The 17731-nt window shown below is 43.3% G+C and overlaps 1 protein-coding gene across 4 annotated transcripts in view; it reads right to left on the bottom strand.

Annotated features, from left to right (window-relative positions):
- Window positions 1–211: 211 nt before the first annotated feature.
- LOC135386394 (collagen alpha-1(I) chain-like) overlaps window positions 212–17731 on the bottom strand; it is a 127956-nt gene continuing 110436 nt past the window's right edge. For all 4 annotated transcript variants that reach the window (XM_064616308.1, XM_064616309.1, XM_064616310.1 and 1 more), the window contains 7 exons: window positions 16482–16697; window positions 15284–15337; window positions 14810–15227; window positions 12324–12427; window positions 11064–11135; window positions 3332–3562; window positions 212–388 (listed from right to left, as the gene is read on the bottom strand). In XM_064616308.1, coding sequence (XP_064472378.1) covers window positions 242–388; window positions 3332–3562; window positions 11064–11135; window positions 12324–12427; window positions 14810–15227; window positions 15284–15337; window positions 16482–16697 — 1242 coding nt within the window. In that variant the 3' untranslated portion in view covers window positions 212–241. The remainder of the gene's footprint in view (window positions 389–3331; window positions 3563–11063; window positions 11136–12323; window positions 12428–14809; window positions 15228–15283; window positions 15338–16481; window positions 16698–17731) is intronic.

Here is a 17731-nt window from a genome sequence, read left to right as displayed (position 1 = left end):
ATTGATGTTTAAGACACCCACGTTTTCAGCTTTTCCAAGCCACTTTAACTATGTCAATAAAGCTTTTGCAAAAAGATCTGACTAAAAGTTTTGACTGCTCAATATATTCCATTGTTCCAGCAAGACTGGAATATCATTTGGCAACTGTATTAATACAAATAAAAACCATGCCAGCACACGCAAGGTGAGAAACACAACAAAGTAAAACATGAACATGGTACTGTGTATTAATTGTTCAAAGTCAAGAGAAGCATGCTCTTCCAATTTCTAATCCAAATTCTTGGTTTTTGGAGCCAATGTCTCTTGGTGCAACATCCACGATGGGCAACCTCTGTGGCTTCTGGGATTTGTACTGCAGGACACTCGATCTCCAGATGTTCTGTCGAGTCTGCACAGTACAAGCAATGGAATTTCTAGGTAAGTACAAATGCTTTATGATGCTCATTCTACAGAAGGCATTGAACTAACAAGGTCTTTCCTGCCAACAAAACTGATTATCCTGATAAAGAGAGGCAACAACAAAAGCACAGAAAACCTGGGTGGCAAAACAACAACGAGCCATTTTGTGCCACATTTAAAAAGGGATTCAGACACTCCAGCCTTTTCTTGGAGTGAGGCATTCTGGCAAGAAATTGTCTTGCTTTTGAAGTGTTTGAAACAGATGCTTGAGAAACCTACAGTTGGAAAGAACCACAGCTGATGTCCTCTGTAGCGTCCTCTAGCATTGGACCATTTAAAGCCCAATATCATTTCTGGAGGGCTTTTTTGCTGGCCCTCTATTTTTGTAAAGTAAAAACTGCCAAGTTTTAACTGCATGTAGCAGGGAAAGTGCTCTCTGTGTCGCTTGCAATGACCACAATGCCAAACAAAACAGCAGGTTCCCATTCTGTATTACGACACAGGCGACATGTCTCTTGCAAGGGTCAACTGAACTGTTTGTGTTGTTGATAAAGCTCTTTTGATTGAAACAAACAAACAAAAAAAAAACGGTAGAATTTCAAGCAGCTCAGATTAATCCACAAAACTCAACATTTCAGGGTTCCAGCAGCCGAAGAGCTCAGCAAGAAAGGCATTCCCTGATGTGTGGCTGCCATGTTTCCTATCATGTCAACAAGGAACGGTGTCTCTTTTTACACAATGCAAGAGTTAGGTGAAGCATCCATGTGATACTCCATCCTTGATGAGATACAATGAAAAACTCTGCATTACTAGAAAATGAAAACAGCGAAAGACTCCCATCGGAATATGCCAAGGAACAAACTCCAAAAACCCTGAACACCAGTTATGGATGAACTGTCAACTCGATAGTCGACTGTTCATCCATAACTGATGTTCATGGTTTTTGGAGTTTGTTCTTTGGCATATTCCGAAGGAAGTTTTTTGCTGTTTTCATTTTCTAGTAATGCAGAGTTTTTCATTGTATCTCATCAAGGATGGAGTATCACATGGATGTTTCGCCTAACTAAGTGTAGTCAGCTATGAATACTAAATAGAAGAATTTTGGCTTTAAAAGACCATGTTGTATTCTCATCTCACACTCGATGATAAGATCTCGAATATAGGTTAAATGTGGAATTCTGTTCTTGCCGCAGCTTTAAAGAAATCATGCATTCACTACGTTGCACCAGCTGTGAACAGACAGACATCATACCTGGCTGGCTCTAAACAATCCTTCCTTTTGTGGCAAACAATTTGGCAACAGAAGTGCCCATGCCACGGAAAAGCAGTTCAAATACATATTTTTGTACCAGGGACATGAAACAACTGTTTGCAGTAACGTGGTTAAAAGTTGTCCCACTGACGTGTCACCAGACCAAGTTGAACATCTAGTGTTTTTTGCACAGAAAGAAGCAATGACTGTTCGCAAGGAATTTGGTAGTTATCAATATTCGATTCGTTTTTTATTCGAACTTGAAAGCCACAGCCATAATGAGTGGAGTAAAACTAGAGTACATTTTAAATTTAAACATCCAGGTCCTCTGCCAGACAGCTACGGCCCCCTGGTTCATAAATAGCCTTGGTTGGTGGTTGTGGTGCTCTTTTCTGATGATGGAACTTGCGTAAGTTACAAAACGTCTGTCTGTAAACTGTCTGTGTTTTTTTAGCTTTTTTTAGCTGTTACGACGCCTATGTGTTTTAGACGTTGAGTAAAAATGTACTCATAGGTGCTAGATTGCGCAATAGGAGAGGAACCTATAACTCAAGTGCTATTTTGACTGTGATAATGTAACTGGACTGTAGCGTACTGGAGACATTGAGTGAGAACACCAGGAGTTGATGAGATCATGCCGGAGAGCAAGCAATCACTGTTACACTGTTCAGAATGTTAGAGATGATGGTGCAAAAAATAAGAGAGTTGTTAGCAAATAGTCAAACTGTTGACAGAATATGACATGTCATTTATAAAAATCAAAGAGGAAAGAGCCTATGACAGATCCCTGGGGGACACCAGAGTTCACAGGTAAGAGAAGAGAAATGGAGTCATTGATTAGTGTTGGTCGTAGGTGCCCACTCAGATAACTTGCAAACCAGGCAAGTACATTAAGATCGAGATGAAGGTAGGACAGCTTGTATGTATGACAAATAGATTCCAAAGCTTTAAGGATATCTAGAAAAATAGCATTGGTTTCTTTCTAGCAATACAAGTTGTGTTGTAAGTCATGAACAAAATAGGAAAGCTGCATGTTGCGGCAAAATATCTTACGAAAGCAATGCAAGTAATTATAGGAAAAGTGGTTAGATTTTATATGTAAAGATAAACCTGAGAAGATAACATGTTCAAGTAATTGGCAGGGCACACCTGTGTAGGAAATAAACTAGTAGTTTAAGAGCTAGAAGAGACCTTTCTTAAAGATAGCAACAATCTTGGCCAGGCACCAGTCACGTGGGATTATGCCTAAATTGAGTGACTGGAAAAATATCACAGATAAGAATTCTGCGGTGATTAACTTTGTATTCTTGAGAATCTTCACGTTAATGCTATCAAGGTCACACAACAATGATAATTTCAATTGTTCAACCATATTTACAATGCCCTGGAATGATTAGTGTGAAAATATACTCCGGCATACCTGACGGATGAGCACACAGTATGTCATCAACAAACATACTAACAAACATACAATTAAATATGTCAGAGCTTATCCGGACTGATCTTACAAGGAAATGTTATCACTGGGCCCAGAGTTGATCGTTCAGTGAGACATCCTCTATCACAATACACACAGGTCACAAAATTGCATTTGCTATTATAAAAGTCGTCCAAATTCTGCAGTGCTTTTTACTTTTTGTTAGCTGGGTCCACACAAATTGCAGTAGAAAGCTGTCTTACTTGACAATCATCATGGATCGCACTATAGGTGAAGGCCGGGTTGGTCTCATCCTGGGAGGCAGTCAACTCCAGGTCATTATAGGACATCATTTTGAGAGCCCTCTTGTGAAGCTTCTTGGCAGCATCGAAGAAGGCCACAGAGTTGCGACAAAGGTAGGTGATATTTTGAACAGCTTCTGTGCTCAGCATTTGCAGAAAGGTCAGCTGGACACGATCTATTTTGTAGGTGAACTGAAAGGAATGACTAGTCAAATATAATTCCTCGCTCTATATACATACTTAATACAGTACATAACCTGTCTAGAGTTTTAAATCTGAATGGCAAAATAGATGTTATATCTTTGGACCTTTCAAGAGACTCCAAACAAAAATTACTTGTCAAGCTGGAATCTGCAAAATGACAAACTGACTGGGTAAGAATCTGTTTCTGTCTTGGTATACCTTCCGTCACTGCTTTTTATATTTATGAGACTATCAGTTAGGGTTTCAACAACAACTTTGATGATGATGATTGGGGTTTCAATGTTTGCTGATGACTATGCAATTTATTTAAACATTAGAAATACACACGACAAGATTCAACTTAATGGCTGTGGCATTAATGGCTCACATGCATCCTTGCATGAACTTGAGCCTTAATAGATGCACAAAATCCACTTTTCAGTTTCATTACAATGTGAACAACTTCTCTGTTACCTGTGCGACGAGTGGGGTATGACAATATCATGTGACTTGAAATAGAAAGCTGACTTTTACAATATCTGGTAGCAAGCACCTACCATAATTTCCAGTGTATAACACGCACCATACAGATTGCTCGTGTCGCATGCAGCATTAGTGTAAGACTCAAACAAGCAGCATTAGTGTTAGAAATTCAATAATTGAAGCAGAAAACACACCATACACACTTTTGCATCGTCTCCTGCAGCACAATTGGCAGCAATTAGAGCACTGCACGGGCTTACCCGGTGGTCGTGGTGGCAAAACCCCATGCCAAAGTTGGAAACGGGCTTACCCAAAATCCTGGCCCAGGTAAACCCTACTTTGTGCGGGTTCATGTTTGACCATTATGGACCCCAACCGAGTCCAAACCTAGGTCAGGCTCAAGCCTGTACTACCCCACTGTTAGTTACCTACGGTCAACATTTACAGTCCACTACACTGGGCTGGGCTGGGCGGAGTAGCCTAGAAATTTCTCGGGCCGGGCCTGGACCAGGAAACTTAGAAATTCTCTTGGTTTGAGCCGGACCAGGTATGGAGTGGTCGTGCAGTTAAATAAAACAAACACCACAACTGGGCCTGGGCCTAAGAATGCGGACCGTGCAGTGCTCTAGCAGCCATACACTAAACACAGCTATACGTACAATTATGCCCTGATCTATGTCACCTTTTGTTGGGAATTCAGTTGCATACCCTTGGGAACACCGGTGTCATCACCCTAAGTGTTATTAGTAGGGGTGTGCGAATCCGAATATTTCAAGGCGAATCGAATATCGAATCGAATGGGGGAAAAATTCCGAATACCGAATCGAATATCGAATATTTGTGCAAAATTTGCAATATGTGACTTTCGCACTAAAAGTTTCCATTTTGTAGCCCATGGCTTTAGTGTAATTTTTCTGGCATTAACTGTCACGAGAGAGACATGCAATTCTTCTGTTTAAAGCCCCTACTCTTTAATTTTACATGAGAGTGCTTCCTGCTTTTCACGTGAGCCTACACTTACTGGAGTGGTTACCTTCATTTCAAAATTTTATGTCAGGCAGTAGCATGTTATACGGATGAGGCTGTAATTGTTTCAGACAACCACAGGCCATTTGTGAAACAAACGAATTGGCAGCCTGCCTCAGTTTTGCCATGAACACCCTTTAGTTTCTTTGCACTCGTCCTAGGAAGTTCCACTACTGAAATTTTAGATGTAAAGGACATCTTTAAGACACCCTTCTTGTTTGTGGGCTGTAGTCATTATTCAAGAGTCCTAACCTTTTAAAGGCAACCTTGCAGACATCAAATCAAAGTCCCTCATCGGCACTGCTAAACTGCATGTGGGAGGGGCGCCGCCCCTTCCACATAAAATGTCTACAAAACTAACTTTGGATAACGTTATCTTAAACTAAACACCGTCCAGCCTGTGTTGGTTCTGCAGCAAGGGCAATTTCGTAAAGGAGGCTTCACCTCATCCACGGAAGCATCAGGTGAAGCCCACTTTCGGGTTGTGTCGTTCATATTCGTGGAATAGTCGAATATTCGAAAAATCGAATACTGGATATTCGATTCGCGAATCGAATAGTTCGAGCGTTTGATATTCGATTCGATTCGAGAATTCGAATATTCGCACACCCCTAGTTATTAGAGGTAACTGGTGGTCCTATGCAGAAATGTATCCATGTATAGCCCACACTGCCTATTTTTTTCAGCCTTTTTCATGTATAACGCGTGAGTTACATAATGTGTGTATAACAGATGTATTAAACACCAAAGATTATAGCAACAAAGTTCTGGTTTCTAAGGAGCTTGGAACACACAAACCGACAGCTTATATGACTTATCCAGTTCTCAAATATGCTGTACATTGTGAAAACAGTCAAGGAACACACAACAACACAGGGCCAGCTCAAACTAGCAATAGAGGTTTACCAACAAAGATATCCCCGAACAGGTACAAAGTGAGTGAAGGGAGACACAGATGGAAGGGATTAAAGGCATAAAAAGAGTATTCATAACTTCATTGGTATGAATACTAAGGTAACATGCCTTTTTGCTTACTCTTCTGTAATCCATCCTGTTACAAAAGGGATCATGACTTCTGGTACAGAGAGTAGCCGACACCAATTGAGCGTCATGGATCTAAACAAGTTGCACGTGCCAGATCTGTTGGTTATGTGTGAGGAATTGGGGATAAGCGTACGGAAGGCGAAAAGAAAGCCGCATATCATAGAGCTCATTTGTGACACAGATGCAAACGATAGTGAGCTAACAGAATGCTGGGAACTGATTCTTGAAAAGCGTAAGACAGAGAAAAACAAAAGGGAAGAGAGACAAAGGGCTGAGCATGAGGAAAAACAGAGGACACATGAACTGGAAGTGAAGAAGCTAGAGATAGGGCTAAAGTGACTTGAGGCTGAACGTTCCAGTCGTGCTTCCGTCCCACCTAATGAGAAAGGAATCGAAACTTTCAAAATGAAAGATCTCATGCAGCCTTTTAAGATTGTAGAAGACATAGGTCTTTTTCTCGTAAATTTCGAACAGACATGCGAGAAAGTCGGATTTTCGAGAGAATCATGGTCACAAAAGTTGTTGACACTACTCCCTTGTGAGGCAGCCGGTGTAATTGCCAGACTGAGCAAGGAGGACGCGGAGAGCCATGATAAGGTGAAGACCAAAAAAGGCAAACGAATCGTACCCTGAATTTGCATACAACTTGAAAGCCAATTTAGTTGAGTGTCTGAAAAGCGCAGAAGTGTACGGTGATCACGCCAAAGTTATTGGGTGTGTCGCATCAGAACAGTTTTACCAATGCATTTCCGAACTCACCAAATTTTGGATCCAGACAGGTTAGACAAATCCAATATACAAAAAGCAGCCGAATTGGCAGAAGAGTTTGTGACACGGAAAGGTCTGAAAGGTCGACCCAAAAGCAGTAGAGAGAATCGGGCAAGATTCCTCAAAAGGGCAGAGTGAAGTAGAGAAGAACCACGATGGGCGCCAAACAAAGAGGGATTAGCGGACGACGCGACAACCAAGGAAAAGGAAAGCGTAGGGAAACCAAAGCGGGAGAACGCCACGGTATTTGAGACAAGAAAACCGAAGGTTTGCTACAACTGTAAAGGATCAGGTCACTTTGCGGCACAATACAAGAAAAAGGTGGTGTTTTCCTACATTAGTGAAAGTGAGTATAACATGAAGCTGCTCGAGCCGTACATGAAAAATCTCAAAATAAATGGAAAGGACTGTAGGGCACTTCGTGATTCGGCAGCGACAATGGACGCAGTACACCCTTCGTATGTTCGCCCCACAGAGCTCCCGGGTGACTGTGCCTGGGTTAAACAAGTAGTCGAGGAAAATAGTGTATGTCTTCGTGTAGCTCGAGTGTCTATCGAGGGACCTTTCGGCACACTGGAGACAGAGGCGGTGGTGTCTGCGAATCTTCTGTTGCACTATCCGTACCTGTTCTCCAATAAATCGGATCAGCTGCTGCGGGAAAAGGGACAGTGCTATTCAGTAGACATTGTACAAGCACTAACACGCTCGAAGGCGCGTGAGCTTGCTGCGCAAGTGACCTATGACCACGGGGAGAAAGTCAGTGGGCTCGCTAGAGATACTGTAGCATCAGGCGAATTGGGAGAGAATGAGGAGGACGATAGCAAAGAAAGTGACTCTGACGCGTACGATAACACACCTGTGTCGGGCATGGGTAGTACTGACCATAGATTGAGAAGATACCCATCAAAAAGAACTCGTTACGAGTTAAGTTACCGTGTGAAAAATGTAACTAACTTAATAACGAAGTTCTTCAGACTGAAATGTAACTCGCAGTTACTGAGCTACCTAAAAAAAGAACGAGGTACTTCCAAGTTACTTCGGACATGAAATAGCATTGTGCAGGTACAGCGTGTGTGAGCACTTGAGTTAGGCCTTGAGTTACCTGCGGAGGAATACACCACGCTTAGATCATCTTCATTTATATCCAACAATAGACCTCTCCCTGTTTGTGAACAAATGACATCATAGTGTTCGACAGTGCCACAAATTTGGCAGAGTTAAACTACGCTCGAAGCTAGAGGTGAACAAGGATGCGCCCGAAAGCCACGGTCTTAGGGATTACGATGGTCGCTGAAAGGGACGCGACCTTTCGGTCCTACTTTTCCTTCAACAGGAGGCAGCGAACAAGTGCCCGTTCATGGAACCCTTTGGAAAAATGGAATGGAACTAAACTTTGAAAAAATGGCTAGGACAATGAAAAAATGGCTAGGAACTTGACGTACTTTGGTAAAGTTACCTGAAAAAGGAATGAGTTCCTCTGAAAGTTATCATGGCGTAAAAGTACCGAGTTAAGTTACAAGTTACCAAAAAAAAGAAACTTAGTTACAGTAACGAGTTACCTCGAATTCTGGTACTGACGATCTGGACGATAATGGCACCTTCTTGACACCAGTGTCAAGCAGTTTCCAAACTTTAGCGAAAGTTGACCACGCCACACTCGTAACTGAGCAAAATAGCGAAACTTCGCATGTGTATGAACCTCCACAATAATGTCAAAGAAGGGGTACCTAAAAAGAACATCTCGTTCTATGTAAAATCAGACCTATTGTATCGAAGGTTTAAGGACAGGAACGGTAGAGTGTTTGATCAACTCGTTGTACCGCAAAAGTACCGGGAGGACATTTTACACTTAGCACACGGTAGCACGTGGTCAGGTTGCCTAGGAGTTCGTAAAACCAAGGTTCGCTTAACGGCCGAGTATTACTGGCCCGGTCGTTGGAAGGATGTCGAAAACTGGGTGAAATCGTGCGACATATGCCAGCGGGTGGGTAAGCCGTTGGACAAACAGAAGGCTCCGATGTTCCTCGTACCGATAATCACAGAGCCATTTCGCCGACTAGTGATCGATATTGTCAGGCCGTTACCTGCAACATAGCAAGGCCATCAGTATATTTTGACAGCGTTACGCCCGGCAACAAAATTCTTGGAAGCGGTCCCACTGGTGCAACTAACTTCAGCCCAGGTAGTTGATGCGCTTCTGTCGATATTTGCTAGGGTAGGCTTTCCCGCAGAAATATAGAGTGACAACGGCAGCGTGTTTACGAGTAATCGCACTACTTTTCTGGAAAGGTGTGGGATGAAAATCATTCACAGTTCTGTCCACCAACCTCAGTCAAACAGTGTAGAAAGAATGCATTCAGTTCTGAAGAGAGGTCTACGAGCATTGTGCTTCGAGCACAAGAAGGACTGGGAATTGTCTCTCCTCGCCACAATGTTTGCTCTTCGTTCTGTTCCCCACGAGACTACAGGTTTTAGTCCCGCCGAGCTGGTATACAGACGCACGCTACATACTCCTTTGCGCATGTTAAAGGAATCACGGGAAGGGCAAGGAGAGGATCCCACAGTAGTGCAATACGTGCTGGATCTGCTTAACTGTCTGTGTAGTGCTAGGGAAACAGTAGAAGCTAACATGAAAAATGCTCAGGAGAAAGCAAAGTCGTACTATGACAAGTCAGCAAAAGCTAGGACGTTTAAGGTAGATGATAAGATCCAAGCAAAACAGGTTAGATGTACAATGGGAAAGCCCTGCACGGGTAGTACAGAAGTTTTCGGACACAAATTATGCTCTCTGACCAACTCTCTGCACCATGTGACTGTAAAATAAACTTGTACAGTATCTGCTTCCCTTGCTGTGTCTCACCTTTGGTCCACTACCACGCCGACATCAACACACCCGAATCGCAACAACATGCTTTACAATGGGCTAAGGTACTTTTACTTTAGTCAGTTACAAAATCTTTTGCAACTGCTATTTTAGTCAGTTCATAAAGCATTTGAAACTGCAGTATGCATTAATAGCATATAAGGTGATGCTGATTTTGATACACAGTTTTGGTGCTACATACGCAACACAGATAAAACGAAAACATGTTCCAGTGGAGCAAGCAGCTTTAGAACGGCCTACGTTACTTTTATTTTAGTCAGTTAATAAAGCGTTTGTAACTATAGTATGCATTAAGAGCATATAACAGTGATACTGATTTTGATTCAGAGTTTCAGCGCTACGTACCCCACGCATTTAAAACGGTGACATGTTCCAGTGGAGCAAGCAGCTTTAGGACGGCCTACGTTACTTTTATTTTAGTTGGTTGATAAAGCATTTGTAGCTACAGTGTGCATTAAGAGCATATAACGGTGATACTGGTTTTGATACAGAGTTTTGGCGCTACATATGCCATGCAGATAAAATGGTGACATGTTCCACCGGAGCAAGCAGCTTTAGAATGGCCTAAGTTACCTTTACTTTAGTCAGTTAATAAAGCATTTGTAACTACAGTATGCATTAAGAGCATATGAGCATGTAACGGTGATACTGATTTTGATACAGGGTTTTGGTGCAACATATGCCACACAGATAAAACGGTGACATGTTCCACTGGAGCAAGCAGCTTTAGAATGGCCTAAGTTTCAGACCAACGTGTTTTACTGTGAGGGTATGGGATCAAACGAACTACTGAGGTCAAAACAAGTTACAAAATGACACACGGAAACAAAAATCGTTTTGTTTCCAAAGCGTCTGACAGGTGATTACGGGTGTTACGTTGCAGTCATGGGAGCATTGTGGACCTTGACATTTACAACCATGTGCAACCAGAACCTGTCCAGAATTGAATGTTGGCATCCTATCGTGGTCTATGGACTGACATATGGTAGGGTACTCCTGTGCCTGCATAGGAGTTGTCAATCATTACATGACTAGTATAATCTAGAGGAAGGTGCCTTCTTTGTCCATTTGATTGTTCGGGCACAGGACTGCTTCTGAATTAACGAGTGTTCCTTACCATAGACTAATATAGGCATCTGTCGGGACTATGAGAGTACGTAATCCGAATTTCTGAATTAATGGGGTCGAATTATCGAGGTTTTACTGTACCTGAACTAATTCAACAGTACCTTATCAAGGTAGATAAGATACTGCCTAGATAAGGTAGAGTCTTGTAACTGAGACGGCTGTCAGCACTTTTCTTACCTGGAAGCCGCCATTCATCTCACTGAACCAGGTGTGCTTTCCTCGACCGATGTAGTGTGCTTTACCAGGTACCTAAATTGAGTGGATATGTATTTCTAAATAGTGCATGATATGAGCTTCGCAGTGAGTTACATAAGACTCTGCAAATGTATTAAACGAGTTCACAAATGATAAATGTGGTTTTATTCACAAGGTTTGTAATGGACCCAAGTCTAGCTTATGTGTACTGCCTCTAGGTTTGGAAATATGGTATTACAGTCATGTCTCGCTTATCCGGAGTTGAGATATCCGGAAAACTCGTTACCCGGACTACATTACCGAGAACGAACCTGCTACCATTGGATTTTGTCTCGGTTATCCGGAATTCGTTATCCGTATCCGGACAGCAAGTACGGAGAACAGTCTTCCAGGACGTAGGTCATTCTGATTCGTTTATCCGGAAAAGCATGAACGTCCTCAGTGTCTGGCATGTACTGTGTTCGCATTATTCCGGAAAAGGGTCACATATCACCTGGGCATTCTGTACTGTGTGACTCCCCCTTCTTCGGAGGTCACTCCCTTTTGGTAGAGATGGTTGATGATAAGCGAAAGAGGTACCCTGTATCCAATGGGCGCAAGAAATCCACACGTGAACATCAATGTCCAGGCCTTCCGAAAGCCTCGCTTGTCTTTTGGCCTATGCCAAATACATTTGCAAAAAGGCAAAGACATGTGCGGGACCAACTTTCTAAGACATTGCCCTTCCTTGAACAGCAGGGTGACTCAGCGAGCGCCGTGGCTGTGACCGAATTTCTGTCGCACGCGTGCCAACTAATTTGAAGCAGCTCACTTTGCGTGAACTTTTGAAGTGACGATCTTTCCCTTGTTTCCTTTTCTTTAGCTATAAAGAGGTATCACAAATTTCTCGGGTTTCCGCGGAGGTTTGCTTGGTCCAGTTATCCGGAAATTCGTTATCCGGACGAAAAGGGACGACTCCCGAGGTGTCCGAATAATAGAGACATGACTGTACATCTTTCTTCATATTCACGCAGCGGGTACAGTAATCTTTTCTGCGACTTTGTGGTTGGGCTATGTTATTGGTGGGCAATGAGGCTAAAAAAAGTGGTGGCACGAAATCTCACACACGTAATATATGAAATTAATGAGAATGCTAATTTCGTGTAAATAAATACTGTCAATTTTCCATAGGCAGAGCTTAGATCTACAGTTGATCTTGGGTTCTCTACACATTTGCTGTGAATGACGAATATGAAACGGTACCTTGTTAGGTGATGGGTGAATGCAAGTCGCTCTCTTGGTCATGTCACAGTACACTTGTACTGCGTCCTTAGGGTCACCCTCGTTAGGATCTATCCAGTATGTGCCTGAGAACAAGATTACAAACACGATACATAGTTACCTATATTTGCTCAACTGTGAGACACTATTGAGCCACGTTGCAAAGCTCTGCTGTCTTCTCCCGAATATAGTCCAGAGCCAAAGTGCAAAGTTGGGGTAGTTGGTGTAACATTACTAGTTTAGGTTGCCTGAATTAAATTTGTCAGTTGAGAGTAAGCTATTTCTGTTGTGTGTCGCCTTCTTTGTCTGTCGTCCCCTTGGCAGCCTAAACTAGAAATATAGTCCAGAGGCCGGAAGTAGTCATCTTTAATACTTGATACAATAATAATACTTTAATACACTTGAAGGGCATTATTTCATGGTTCCACTTCCTGTCTTCAACAATAGCTTGCTTATGGGTGCTTAAGGCACGTGTGCATAACCTCATCACTGGTGCGTAAGTTCTGCCATCACGTGCCTCCTGCGCGCACGTCGTCGGCAAAGGCGAAAGGAAAGAAGAACAAAAATTTTGAGGCGAAAATGTACGAAAAATCAAACGGTATCTGCGAAAAATTGTCCGAATTTTCGGACATCAGAATACATTGGCTCAACGGGGTGTCTGTTAAGGCCACAACTTCTGTCCTAAATATTGGAAAGTCTGAATATTTGGAGTCTGAAAAATCGGTTGGCGACTGTAATTCTAATGTACCGGCTAACAACACATACATGAATAATAAATGTCTTCTCCCTAGATAAGCCTAGGGATATGCACCTGCTCCTATGAGACAAGATGAGCTGCTTTCATTTGCCATGAAAAATTTGTTGGCTATAAACATTTTGCAGAGCCGTGTAAAATGAGCAGTCCAGTCACTTTGGCTTTGTGGATGTAACACCACGCGAACAACCTGATCTGCCTCGCTTCCTCAAACGATAACGCTCCCCTACATTTCCTTAAAATCTGAGTTTTCTCATATATGGCTGCACAATTGTTACATGTTTCTAAAGGTTCTACTAAGGAACTACTTTCTAGATTTTTTGTATTCTTGTGCTCACACAGTCTTGTGTTGACACACCTGGCAGTCTGCCCAATGTATATTTTTCCGCAGGTCAGAGGAATTTTATACACAACACTTTCTTTACAATCTGTGAACTTTTCCTTATGGTTTATGTTACATCCCTTATTTCTTTGTAGTTCAACCTCTTTGTAAGTGAGCCTAAGCAATTGCTTTTGCTGAACACAACTGAACACTGTCTGTCGGGGTAGAGCATCGCCCTGGCGATGAAACTCCTGTAAAGGTTGTGAAATGTAAATCGAAGGGTTACCGACATGGCTCTGCCAGTCTAGATTCAAGTGGCCATGTGAGCTCGAAGTGAGAAACCTGAAGCCGACGCCAATAAGGCACCGCAAGATCAGGTATATCCGGCGGTGAGAAGAAAGGACAGGGCTTTTCTTTAAAAGCGAGAACAAGGACTCCTCGAGTAAACTTTGGCGGCCGGATCTGCCCACCATGTTTCTGATGTAAATGCCTTAAAAGTCGTTATTTAGTGACTTTGTCGTCAGACGTCCATTCCGTACTACTGAACATCACCCGAACCATCGAATGGGAGAAGAAACATTACTACTCACTCCCCACTCATCATCCTAAAATAAAGTTGTTGCTTATCATGTCACAAAATGTCCTGATGACCAGGAGTTGTCAAAAGCACATGACACCGTTTGAGCCAGGGGTAGTCACAGAAAGGTGAATTATGACATGTGTCATGGAAATGATCGTCATAATAATCGACAGTGGTCGTGGATAACCCTACGACAACGTTTAAATTACTGGTAGTCATAGAAAGACGCATAATGACCAGAATACAGTACTGGTATTTGCACAGAGATTTCGATCATGACAAACTGCATTATGCAGAATCCTGTTGAAAACCAGAGCTAGCCTGCGCTCTGTCTCTTCTCTCTGCATTACCATACAGTTGTGTGCATGTGGATGAAATTGGATAGCGTTTGGGTTAAATTTGATGGCAACACTGGATGACCAATGGGTTGAAATGAGTGGCCAATGGATTAAAATGAGTGGAAGAACCTGTAGTGTATGCACTAGTCAAAGACATCAGCTACGCTAATTATTTTTCTGTCACATGCCGTATTTTGCCGCCACCAGGAACAGAAAAATTATGAAGGGAGCCCACTGTTCAGGAGATTTCAGAATAGAGCACAATCATCTGTGGAGATGACAGCACACATTGTAATGTGTTTTCATAGTATGTGATCCCACTTAAGAATTATACTGTTTATATATGCTCATAACAACGAAAGTTACAGAACACATGCAGCACAAATGGCAGCAGTCTGCATTTGCACAAGTGAAAATCAATAAAATTTTTCATGAGACAATTCTTGATAGACTGTCTAAAGAACATGGTCTTACCATCAGGTAGCTGTGGATGGGAGATGGCGAGATCTCTGCATGTCTTTGCAGGTGCATCACGTTCTCCTGTAGGATTTCTCATCTTCTCATACTCTTCAACCAATTTCTTGTAATACTCAAAGACAATTCGTTTCTTCTCTTCCACAGGGACATTACTGTCAAACAACTTTGCAGGTTCATCCCCTACCAGGGGGTCGGGGCCCTTCACCTGACCCTGACCCATTATGGCATGTAATGCAGCTGCGTCATAGCCAAAAGGTTCACCCGGTCTGCCGGGAGGTCCTGGGGGACCTGGGTTACCAGGTACTCCCTGTTTTCCTGACTCTCCTGGGGGCCCTCGTTGCCCAGGGGGGCCCATTATACCCTGAGGTCCAGAAGATCCGTCACGACCTGCAGGACCTTTGGGGCCAGGTGCACCCTGGCGAAAAGATGCACTTGTAGGATATGCTTCCAAAGTGTGAGAAAGGCACCTACTGGGCTGCCTGTTGGCCCGAGATCACCAGGAGGTCCCTTGCTTCCAGGAGGACCCTAAAATATATTCTCTCTCAAATCTAGTCAAGTTGTTCACAATGAACAACATTTGTATGAATATACACCCACATATTTCGAATCACTGCATATATCTAACCACCAAAAAATCCCCTCGAAAATTCCGTGTAAAAGTATAGTACAAGTGTACGGCTTTCTTGAACTTCAGTACCGCGGTTACCCTAGTATCGAACGTCGAGATCCTGAAAAGGCCACCTGTTTTGGGCACGCGCACCCTCGAAGAGGAGAAAAGAGGGCAGCGGAGGAGAGAGCATGTGGGCTGAAAGGGCGAAAACATGGACGAGAAGGCGTCAGGGGCACTGCACGCACAGATGTGACGTTGCTTGCGCATGGCACACTGTGGTGTTGGGGTGGAGTGCAGAAGCAGAAGTGGCAGAAGCACGTGAGTGTGTTCGGATGGGGCACTTCGTGAACCCCGTGTTTCCGGGCGTCGTTCTCCCATGCGAGAACGCTATGAATTACGCGGGTGTAGACGATGCCACAGAAGCTGTTCCGGAACGAACAGATGCGGACATCTTTGTGGACATAGCCAGTGCCGATGAAGCAGATAGCACTGACGACGATGAAGAATCACAGTCATTGCTGACAGCCACTGAGCTCATCTCAGCATTTCAAGTGATTCGTCACTGCAGCGTAGATATGGGAAGCTGCGGCCTTACAAACGTGGAGCATCTTGACAAGATCAAGATGCATGTGCTCAACTTCTGTGCCCGCAACAAGACGCAAGCTAAGGTCACCGATTTTTTTGCTGTAAAATTGTAGCGGCTGGTGGACAACGATGAGCACCCGCTTCTCTGTTCCACCAGCGCGGCCATGGATATAGGCCACCGTCATCGCCTCTCCGTGGCATACCATCACCGCCGGTAGAGGGACAGAGGTGTAGAGGGACACCACCTCCTCTACAAAATAAAGTGTTTATGCTACTTTCAACATCTGTCATGAATGCAGATGGGATTAGCGTTAAGCGCGGGTACTTCGGTAATATAGCACAAGTGATGCAGCGAATTATGAATATATCAAACTATTTTGCGATCCCCTCAGAGTTCGAAATATGTGAGTTATGCGAAATATGTAGTAACTGTTATTGGCAACATTTTCAGTCACAGAAATTATTTTTGCTCACCATCGGACCAGGTAATCCCTGTAGCCCGGCAAGACCACGGTGTCCTTTTGGACCTTGTTCGCCCTGGATGCCCCTGTCACCCTTTGTTCCTTGAGCTCCTGGTGCTCCAGGAGGGCCTCTCAGGCCCTGGGAACCCTGTACACCTCTAGGACCTGTTTCGCCTCTTTCACCTCGTTCCCCAGTAGGACCTGATGGACCAGGTGACCCAGGTAAACCCTGGAACACAGTAATAAACCTTTAGCAATCAAGAGGTTCTTTGCCCCCTTTCAGTTTGTACACCAGCATCACACTCGACATTTAAGCATAGCCTGTATGTGTGGGTGGTACCGAGTAGATATCTATCTGTGATATCCATACATTCCTTTGTAACAAATGTTCACAAGAAATGTGGGGCTGTGAGCCTTACAAAATGAAAGAGGCTGGAAGAGACAACAAGAAGCACATCGGCAAGCCAGAGTGAAGTGAAAGCTGGGCCTTTACCTGTGGAGCAGTCCACATCTTTCTTGTGTCATGGTTGCCTACCAACAGCAGGGTGTCTACCCAATTGTATCCTTTCTAATTCCCTGACTTTTCCACGTTTCCACTGTCTATTTCAAGCCAATTCCATGACCAAAACAAAAGGGAAGTTGGTGCCTTGTATCTGTGTTTTGGTACAGATCACTCATAAAACAGAGCTTTCAAAAAAAGAGTAAAAACATGTTTCTCCACACCATAAAAGAGAACAAAATCGTCTTTCAGCAGTAGGCAGGCTTTGTACTGTGCTTCATTTATGACCCTTGTCTGTCTTTGTTAAGGGTCACTTGTTAGTAGAGCCTCAAGTTCTCTGGAAATATTTTTTTTCTAAATTTGAGGAGTAAAAATTGGGTAAATAAATGTGTACTCTAAATTCATGTAAATTTGGGCAGAAAAACTTCCAGTATGCTATATTTGAGAGAAATCGGGCTCAGTGACTCAAACTAAAAGTACTTTCTGCCAAACAAGTTGGCGTGCATTCCAACAGAGGTTTCAGTGAGGAGAATTTGGCGGTAAAAATCGGGTTTCACCCTGAAGAGGCAATCTTCAATTCGTGGTGCAAATTTGGGGAAGAATTGGGTGAAGGCATAAAACTTGAGGCTCCACCTATTAGTGTGGCTGCCCTACATTCCCGCCTCTGAGTGTGTCGTGTTGGTGAACTGTTGCTAGCGGCAACGTTGATGTGGCATGGTCTTTGAAACGCTCCGATCGGCACTCGTGATTCGCTGCATATCGTC

This window comes from Ornithodoros turicata, chromosome 2 (genome assembly GCF_037126465.1).
Source record: "Ornithodoros turicata isolate Travis chromosome 2, ASM3712646v1, whole genome shotgun sequence".
Classification (NCBI taxonomy): domain Eukaryota; kingdom Metazoa; phylum Arthropoda; class Arachnida; order Ixodida; family Argasidae; genus Ornithodoros; species Ornithodoros turicata.
This window is presented reverse-complemented; position numbering and strand designations above follow the sequence as displayed.